At 46.3% G+C, this 10,274-nt stretch overlaps 1 protein-coding gene across 1 annotated transcript in view; it reads left to right on the top strand.

Annotated features, from left to right (window-relative positions):
* GRIN1 (glutamate ionotropic receptor NMDA type subunit 1) overlaps window positions 1-10,274 on the top strand; it is a 59,346-nt gene that overhangs the window by 25,876 nt on the left and 23,196 nt on the right. Inside the window, exons 7-10 of the mRNA XM_025210447.1 lie at window positions 1,945-2,119; window positions 5,438-5,582; window positions 5,676-5,759; window positions 6,627-6,762. Of these exons, the coding sequence (XP_025066232.1) occupies window positions 1,945-2,119; window positions 5,438-5,582; window positions 5,676-5,759; window positions 6,627-6,762 (540 nt within the window). The remainder of the gene's footprint in view (window positions 1-1,944; window positions 2,120-5,437; window positions 5,583-5,675; window positions 5,760-6,626; window positions 6,763-10,274) is intronic.

Here is a 10,274-nt window from a genome sequence, read left to right as displayed (position 1 = left end):
TTCCCTAGGAAAGGGAGGATTAAAAAATAGATTGTCCTTGCCCTGTCTGATTCATAGTAACTTCTTCACCAAACAACTGACTGCAGCTGCAGGGAGGAGGCTAGGACGGATCAGAGAAATAGAATAGGCAAAACCAAAGAGAAACACACGGTTTGGCAGACACCATTCCTGGCCACCAGACAAGCTCTCTGGGCTGGGGGAAGGATTCTGGGTTCAGCACAAAGTCCGGAAAGTGAGTTCTGTACCAAGCGTCAGTTTTGGTGCTGCGAACAACCTGCTAGTTAGAGTCAGATGCACATCTGAGCCTCTGGGGTGCATTTGATGTAGGACCCAGGGCTGGCACAGATAAAAGCAGCTATAAGCTTTATGTTCCCCTGATCCTTGAAGACACAGTCAACCAAGGGCTGGAACTACATCCAGCTTAACAAAGAGCAGCTAAGGACTGCTCTAAACTGTGCTGGTAAATTGTCCCCATGGAACTGCTTTATTTGCTGTGGATCTAAGGATCACTGGAGCATAATGACCATACTGGCTCCTGTGCCTGCCAGCCTCTGCCCAAAATACAGTTTGGCAGAAAGTGAGTGATTACAGCTCTCTTGATCCAGCTTTATGCCACCCAGGGGTTCTCTCTACTACCCATTCCTTTGGGTTGCCTGAAAAGCATTAAGAGGATGGATCAGGGCCAGAATATGGTCAATCCCCGGCTAACCTCCTGACTCACTGAAACAAACAAGGGATGCGTATGACTATGAGCAAAGAGAAACAAAACCAGTTCCATGGAGAATGAAGAGTCAGGAATTTGAGCCTGGCAAAAGTGGTCTTATACTAGAAGAGGCTTTCCCCACTTCTTCCTTCCCTGACCTGTGTTTGATAGGGCTGATATACCTCATTCTTTAACAAGTACTTGTGGGAGACCTTGTCTGCTCTGTGGAGAAAGTGAACTAGGGAACAAAGGAGCAAAAATCACAGCCTGTCATAGCCTGAGCTAAGAAACCATCACCTGCCTATTGCTATTGTAACCAACTTATCTTTTGTGTGGATTGGCGCACAGAGAAAGTGGGAGAGAGACCCTCACCAGCAGGTCACATGCTCAGAAGATCCAGGAGCAGGAAGAGAACAGGTCCTAGAACCAGAATGGTTTAATTCTGCTGCTCAGCCTGATCCTCATTCTTTTCCCTTTTATCATCAAGGACATGGATCTACACAGAAAGGGAGGGAGAGGGAAGGGTGCCAGGAATGGGTAGCCTCAAACAGCTCTGTATGCAGACTGATTACTGACAGTATGTTATATTGGTAACAGCTCCAGCACATTAGGTGCTTTCCAGGATGAATGTCAGTTAAAAGCGTTTGTCATGCTAGTCCCCTGGGATTAGAGCTGCTTCAGGTTGCAGTCCTAAGGAAAAATGTTCTCTAACCAGGCCTCTATTTATGGATGTGTCATGGGGAACAACAACAGCTTAGCTGCTATTGCACCATGATTCAACAGGATTTGGAGAACCCTGGTGCCCAGAGCAAACATCCAGCACTTTGCTCTGCCCCATGTAAAAGGCCTCTGTCAGTCATACTGCTGGTACAGCCAGTATTGTCTCTTACTCTCAGGGTGGCTTTGCTGTTCCAGTGCTGGTCCTTCTTTATAAATCTTCTGTCACTTTTGCTGCCTGCTTCCCAGACTGCTCCTCATGACACATGGCACAAGAGCAAACTGTCTTCATACAGGAAGAGGCTGACAGCAGGCAGTCAGGCTCTAATCTTGCCCCTGTCCACCTCGAGGCTTATAGGAAGTAGGTCTCCCATGAATCCAGTCTGCTGGTCCCTTGGAAACCTGCCAGTCCATGGCTAGGAAGGAGGAATCTGGCTTTAGTGGAGCCCTAATGAGGAGGACATGGGGGGAGGATCTTTTTGCCTTGTGTCACTGACCTGTGCCATTTTTTCTGTCCTCCACAGGGGTGATTGGTTTGCAGCTCATTAATGGGAAGAATGAGTCAGCTCACATTAGCGACGCTGTCGCTGTGGTAGCTCAAGCAGTGCACGACTTGTTTGAGAAGGAGAATATCACAGACCCTCCGAGAGGGTGTGTGGGCAACACCAACATCTGGAAGACCGGTCCCCTTTTCAAGAGGTACATGAGCCATTGCCCACACTCTGTGTCTGGTTGTATGTTGCAGAACAGCATGTCAGCTTAAAAGAGAAGTTCCCAGGGAAGACCAGTAAAGGAAACGGCTAGGGGAAAAGTTTCGAATTGCAGAAATGTGTGAGAGGTAGAAAATTTGGGGGTGAGCAGGAGCACTAGATTAGTTCAGAAGACCTGTGGGCACACACTTAAGGTGGCTGCAAATCTATATCAGAGGCCTGGGATGGGTTAGGAGTACTCTTTGTTGTCCTGGAGCAAAGGAGACTGGCAACATTGGATCTCTGTGTTGCAGGGCTGAGCTGGTTTTGCAGATTTGGGTCCTGGTGCTATGGAGCTGAACTGTTCTGAAGGGTGAGCGCTCAGTGCCATGGGACTGAGCCTCTTTTGGGGCAGGGCTGGCGGCTGAGGGCTGAGCTGTCTTGCAGGTTGGATGCTCTGTGGAATCTCAATTGCAGGGAACCAGGACCCCAAACTCTTTATTTTTAAATGTGTTTCCAGTGATTTCCTCCAGTAACAAAGCTTTGTGTTAAACATAAACCGTGTCATTCTTTTTTCTCTTCCCAGCAAAGTAAAACCATTATTGCCCTAGGGCTTTCACTCAGTCTTGGGGATAGTGTTCTACCATCCCTGGTCACAAGCACATCTCACTGCAGTCCTTGCGCATTACGCATGTTGTAAGGTGGGACAGTGACATCCCAGAGGGCAAGTGGAGGCTGCTGTGTATATACTAACCTGTAGTGACACATGAAGGGAGATGTGCCAGGGGACTGGGCGGTAATTTAAAGGAAATAAAATGGTCTGAGCAAACTTTACTGAGTAGGTTAACCCATTCCTTGGGAAATCAAGCAACAGCTACAGGAAGGGACAGGCATAGGGAGATTACAGTCGGACATGTTGTAGTGGAGATGATGCAGTAGAAGACGCATTGAAGTCCCTTTGAGCTACAGTCAGTCAAAGTCATGCAAACAATTATGGCAATGCAGCATTAAGGTCACAGTTAAGAAATGCCAAAGCTAAAGCAGGGGTGTAGGTTGTTGCTGTGTTGGTCTAAGGACACAGCCAGACAAGGTTCTTTGGGTGAATCTGGTATCTTTTATTAGACCAACTTAAATAGTTGGAAAACAAATTTTAAGCAAGCTTTCGGGTTCAAAAACCCTTCGTCAGGCTAAGGAAGTTTCAGCAGTTGGTGTGTGCTCTTCCTGGAAGGAATGATAAGTAAAGAAGCCAGGGGCTGGGCTGGGCTGCATACAAGATAGGCAGTCAGTGAAAATGTAGATTGCACTCTCAGTGAGTGAGAGACAGGTTGGGTGGGAGGGTGGGGGAGAGAAGGGGATGAGGGGCTGGGCTGGGCTGGGGAGTCAGTTGCCAGGCAGATTATAATGTATCAAAAATCCAATGTCTATGTTTAGTCCCTGATCTCTAGTATCCAGCAGGTTGATGAAATGGAGCTCATAGGCTCGTCTCTGGGGTGTGTTGTGTAAGTTTCCCTTGAGGATCAGGACTGAGAGATTAGAGAGAAAGTGGTTTTCTTGTGAGAAATGTGCCCCCACCAGTAATTGGATATTCTTGTCTTTGATAGATTTGCAGTGTCATTCATTCTGGTGCGCAGTTGTTGTTTGGTCCCTCCTACGTATTTTCCATCAGGGCATTTGGTGCATTGGATGAGGTATATCACATTTCTGGAGGTGCAGCTGTAAGATCTGGGATGCTGATGGCTCTGTTGTGGGATGTAGTAATAGTGGGGGTGGTGGAGATGTGTTGGCAGGTTTTGCATTTCTTGTCCTGGCACGGTCTGGATCCATTTGGTGTGTTCTGGGCCATTGGAAGTTTGCTTCTGGTGATGAGGTTAGCAAGATTCGGTGCTTGTTTGAAGGCTAGGATGGGTGGCTCTGGGAAGATCTTTTTAAGAATAGGGTCTCTTTCTACTATGGGTTGCAATTGTTTGAGGATTTTCCATATGGGTTCGAGGGAGGGGTGATACGTCATACCCAGTGGTGTGCGATTTGGGGAGGGTTTTCTTCTGTACTGCAGCAGTTCTTCACGTGGTATCCAGGTGGCTCTTTCAAGCATGTGATCTACCTCTCTGGAGGAGTGACCTTGTTGGGTGAAAGCCTTTTTAAGATTGGTGAGGTGGCAATCCCGGGTGTTCTCTTCAGTACAGATGCGGTGGTATCTGAGGGCTTGGCTGTATATCACAGCTTTTTTGGTGTGTTTCGGGTGATTGCTGGTTCTCTGCAGATACGTATGTTGGTCTGTAGGTTTCTTGTATAAGCTAGAGCTGAAATCAGAGCCATCCTTGCCAACCCTGCAGGTATCCTCAGGCAGTTCCATTACGCACCTATGTAACTAAGGCAGAAGGGGGAGAATGGCTTTTATCCCAGAGGGGAATCTAAGTTGGCATGGCAGAACCAGCAAAGAACTAAAAGGATGTGGTAGCTATTCTCATTCATACATAGACCATCTGATCATCACAACAGCCTTCCCAGTTCCTAGCTCCTCCCATCATTACTGCATGGGAATTGCACCAGTATAAGCTGATTTAGCATTCATCAAATTTAGAGTGCCCAAGGCAGAGGTCATGCATAAGAGCATGTGGGCATCAGGGAATAAAAAGAGGCTAAGTGAATGTAATCCATGATGGAGTTGGATGGTAGGCTCCTTTGAACACATTTCCAGGCAGGATATAGGCACTTGTGTTTCTCATGAAGGCCCTGCCAAGAGTGCAGCACACTACCAGTATCTGCTGAAATGGTGAAATATGGTCTGTGTCTCAAGTTGGGTTTGTTGTGTGGGATATATTTTGAGGCACTTTGAAGTTAACGTTTATAGTTGAATGAGCAAGAGAGAGAAGCTGTAATAGTTATTGCTGTGTTAACAGAGATTCCTACCTTCCCTAAATGAGGCAAGACAGGTTAAGCCATAACAGAGGAGCATGCTGTTTCAAACAGAGGGCAACCACACCTCTGCTCCCTTTGGAAAGGAAGGGATTTATAATGTGTTCCTCTGGACATTTTCTCATGTCACTGGTTCATTCTGGTCTTCTTTATCTGTTCCAAAGATAGTTGCAGAGTGACTTCTGCTGAGCTAAGGAGGTTTGAAAACACAAAGGTAGCACTGGGGTTATACTCAGAGGGAGCACCTCAGGTAAAAAATGAAGATGGGTCTTTTATCTTGTTGTCATTATGGAAGACCCTTCTGGCTTCTCACTGTCTTGCCCATGCAGCAAGGTCACCATCCAGCTGAGCCAATTTACTGTTCTGGAAGGGAAAACTTGTAGTGAAATCTAAACATGATTCTACTCTGTAGGGTTTTGATGTCCAGCAAGTACTCTGATGGAGTGACTGGGAGGGTCGAGTTTAACGAGGATGGGGACAGAAAATTTGCCAATTACAGCATCATGAACCTGCAGAACCGGAAGCTGGTACAAGTTGGGATTTACAATGGCAGCCATGTACGTATGTCCCTATGTGCTGTGCAGATGGCAGCAGGTGGCTGAACTTGAGCAAAGGTCTCTGATGTGTCTCTCTCTTGGTGACAACTGTAGGTCCTGACCAATGACAGGAAAATCATCTGGCCAGGGGGAGAAACAGAGAAACCTCAAGGCTATCAGATGTCAACCAAATTGAAGGTACCAGCATGTGGCAGAGAGGGGCCTATCCAAATTGGTTGGTGGGACACAGCTGTAGTAGATCTTCTAGCCAGTCTCCTTGCAGTGTGACAGGACTGATAACCATGAGCCTGCCTCCCAATTACATTGAGGCCTCTCAGTACAACTCCAATAGCATCAAGGAATCATTTAATGGGAGGATATTGTATCATAGGACATTTACAGGTGCTGTCCAAGCCCCTTTCCATTGCCATCATGTAAAAGAGTGGCAGACTCAAGACTCATCGGGTACATTGCTGTTCATACACAAGTCTGAAGGGACTGGTGAGTACAGTTACTAGATCAAAGTGAAAGGAATTTAGCTTGATGCAGTGAGGCCTGATGACTAGAGTATTGGCCTGGAACTTGGGACACCTGCTCTCTATTCTGTTGCCCTTGGATTGCTAGGTGACATCAGGCAAGCTTCTTTGCCTTCCTCCCCCTCAGCTTTCCCATCTTTCAAATAGGGAGAACACACTGACCACTTTTGTAAAGTACTTTGTAATTTATAGTTGAAAAACACTATGTAAGAAAAGAAATAGGTGTTATTATTATTATCATTGCTACTATTTTGTATTGTAGAGACCTCTGCAAACAAAATTCTTGTCTTTACTTTCAAATCACTTCACAGTGTGCTATCATAACTGAGCTTTCCTTCATGGTATGTGAATCCTTAGGCCAAACCTATGAGTGGTTATTGGTATAATGGGAGCCTGGCCATTAAACGGTTGTGAACACATTATTTATTGCGTCGAGGCATGTTACGTGTTCCACTCAGCTCTCTGGGAATGGGAAGATAGAGACAGCTCAGTCATGGACACAAACAATCATTTTCTGTTTCAACCACAGATCGTGACAATTCATCAAGAGCCATTTGTGTATGTGAAACCAACACTAGCTGATGGAACATGCAAGGAAGAATTTACCATCAATGGAGACCCTGTTAAAAAGGTCTTTTGCACTGGACCCAATGAGACCATCCCAGGTAACTAGACTTGCAGTACATTAGCATACAGTAGCAACAACCCCCGCTGGACAATTCATGCTAGCCCCCATGGTTCTGGCTTTGAATCCCAGATTGGTGTGCTCTTGTTTGGAAGGGAAACACCTAGCCACCTTGTAAAAAAAGACCTGTCCATCTCTTCTCACCACAGACCCAGATGGCCTGGGAACACTCACGTTCTTCACCCACTGGTACCATCTGTGCACACACCCACAACCTTAGCTTGCTCTGTAGTGACTTGATGCAATAACCATCTCGTTATGATTAAGGTATTGTGGTCCCAGACTAGATAAAAACCAATTTCCAAAGACACATTACATTTTTTGTTCTTCCTCCTAGTTTCACTACAAGGTTGTGTTAAGGCAGCTTTGGTCCCTTAAACTGGCATAGTTAGAGCCTAACGTGTTTGGATTGCTTGCAACTATTTTAGAGTTTCCAGTCCATTTGGGAGAAAATTACAAAATCCCTGTAAACAGCAATCAGGGCTTGTGGTAGAAGTGATATCTTTTATTAGACCAACTAGATTTTTGCAAAAAAAATCTTTAATTGCAAGCTTTCAGGCACAAGCACTTTTCATCAAGTATTGGAGAAAAGATGGTAAAGATTCTCCTGGGTAGAACTGGAGAACTTTTACCATCTTTTCTCTGATGCCCGATGAAGGGTGTTTGTGCCCAAAAGCTTGCAATTAAAGATTTTTTTTGCAAAAATCTAGTTGGTCTAATAAAAAAAATCTCTCCCACAAGCCCTGATTGCTTTTTCCTCTAGACCAATATGGCTACAACCTGGATACCTAACAACCCTGTAAAAAATTCTATCCCAATTTATTGACATTTGCTCTCAACCTTTATTAATCATGTTGTTGTTATCTGAGAATTTCCTTGATTAAAAAAAAAAGATTAAACTTAATCTATAAATCTAAATAAGTGACCCAAAAGCAATGTTGCCATCTGCCATCCCTAGTGAAGATATATAGTATCACTTTTAAACTGTTGTTTTAATTGTAGGGTCAGATTCTGACTTGGTGTCATGGAGTCCCCCCAGGAAGGCGCTTGCTTGGGACCACTGTGGTCAACTCTGGTCTCTGAGTGCCCCCTGAAGCCAGCTCGCATGTGCCTTTTAGAGCAGTCGGGGAGCTCTGGCTCCTTCCCACTCTAGGACCCTAGCCATTCAGTCCCCCATCCTCTGGTTCTCTGTGGCCCTGATTCAGGAAGCCAGCATCTCCCGTTCCTCTCCTGAGAGAAGGGCTTTACCTATTGTTGGAGAAAACAAGTGCAACCCAACCAGTTCCAAGCAGCAAAGCAGGCAGCTCCTGTGGAATAAAGGTGTTTATTTGGGCAAAGGTTCTCTGCCCCTCACTAAAGGGTTAAACAGTCCCCCTGCCCTCAGTCCATCCTGCACAGCCCTGAGCACCCTTAAGTTACTTAGCTGTTCCCTTTGCAGTGTGCCTGTCTCCTAAGCCCCAAAACTGCTCAGCTGGTCTCCATCTTCAGATTCCCTCTTCAGACAACACTCTGCTTGCTCATCCCTGCTGTGTCCATTGGCACTTTTTTTTCTCAGTGACTCTTCTTCCTAGGTGTTAGCTGTAATCCCCACCTTTGTGAAACTATCAGCAAAGCTACTACAGTCACTATAGACAGATGTGTCTTCTCTCATGGGCTAGGGACAGACATTCAAAAAGCCTGAGCCTGAATTGATTCAATCTTTGCAGGTTAGTCTAACCTGGCTAGGCTAAATCAGTGTTTGTAACCAGACAGACATTCCCTCTGCACTGAGGAAATTCAGGCACATGCTTCCAGTGGCTCAGACTAGAAGTTGTGGGGGTGCTAGACTAGCCCTCCCTTCCCTTCTGCAAGGAGTGAAGCTGAGGGGGACATGACCAGGCCCCGAGCAGGACTCTCCCATTGGGGAGGTCTGCCTGCATGGTCCCAGGCTTTCCCCCGCTGGCTGCTCAAGGGGCAGGAGAGCTGGCAGCCGCCTGCCCCGGGCTAGCACTCTGAGGCAAGGTGGGGTGTGCAGTGCATGCATCTGTTGATCTGCTTTTCAATCTCCCTCCCTGCTTTGTTATACTGTCTGCAGCAAACTGACAGGTGAGCAAGCGGGGGAGTGGGGGGAGATGGAGGCTGATAACAGTCTTTATCACCTGATTAGCAAAACAATAGCCTCCCTCCACATTACTTCAAACCTCTTAAGCAGCTTACTGGCTGAACTGTTGATTAGCTCCAAAAGCCCTAAGTGGTGACTGTTCTGTCTGCCTGTCACAGTAAAATTGGAGAGAGACATACACACAGATACCTCTTGGCAATAGCTAGCATACCACATGCTGGCTATGGTTTGTGCTGTGGCAGAGAGGAGGAAGAGATCTCTTCTTAAGCAGCGAGTAGTGAAGGAGGTGGGGAGAGGGGGGCACAGGGAAGCCTCCAGACCCTGCTGTGCCTGCAAGGCTGTGTCAAGCTCCAGCCAGGGAGCAGAGGGGAAAGGCCAGCCCTGCTGTGGAGCAGAGAGCTCCACCCAGCCCAGAGAGCATGGCAGGATGCTGGGGGACTCCGATTTAACTTAAACCAGCAAAGTGTCTGGGACAGACATTGCATAAACCAGTTTGAGTCAAATCAGTTCAGTCTGATTACATTCAACCAGGTTTATCTCAAACTGGTTTCAGCCATTTTCAGACTAGTTTATATGCACTGAACATCTGTTCTGTTACAGGTTTAAACCAGTTTCTGATCACTTAGACCAGTGTATGTGTAATATCTATCCCTAGTCATGTAGACCAGCAACTCTAGCTTCACTGTCTCCTCAACCCATTCTTCCCCATGGACTAACTCTGTAGGTAAACTGAGGCAAAAGCATCATAATAACACAGACACATTTAACAAAGAAATATTTCAACAACACCCGCAGTTTGTCACACCTGAGACCAGTAGCTAGAGCACACTGGCCTGCAAACTGAGCGTATAGCTGCTCTGCCAGGCCACCAGGGTATAACACCAGCTTCCCCTCCCTCCCTCTCTTCCCTGTTCCTTTGCACACAGCTACAACCCCATGCCTTCTCTTCCCAATACTCCCTGGCACATATGCCCTGCCCCATTCCTATTTTACTGCTTTCCTTTTACTACTGAACATTCACAACCACATACAGTGAGTTTCCTACTGCTCTTGCCCTCCCTGTTGAATCCAGCACAATGAATAGATTTGGAAAATGAATACTTTGGATTCATTCTGTCGTGTTTTTGTTTGTATTTTCATAACCGAAAGCTTATATTATATCAGAGACTGGTACATAAATCTGTCTCCTTCAGAGAAGCTCATGAAGAGGTGCCCTTTATCAAAATGGCCCATTGCTTCTCACCATTCCCAACAGGAAAGAAGACAAACTACCAAGAGCAGGTGATATCTTTGCTATCAGGATGCAAGGAGAAACAGATGGAGAGCAGATACACAAGAATATTGGCCATCTTTGCTGTTCCTTAGAAAACAATGGGAGATGGTAGCCATTT

Source organism: Alligator sinensis, unplaced genomic scaffold (assembly GCF_000455745.1).
Source record: "Alligator sinensis unplaced genomic scaffold, ASM45574v1 scaffold610_1, whole genome shotgun sequence".
Taxonomy (NCBI): domain Eukaryota; kingdom Metazoa; phylum Chordata; order Crocodylia; family Alligatoridae; genus Alligator; species Alligator sinensis.
This window is presented reverse-complemented; position numbering and strand designations above follow the sequence as displayed.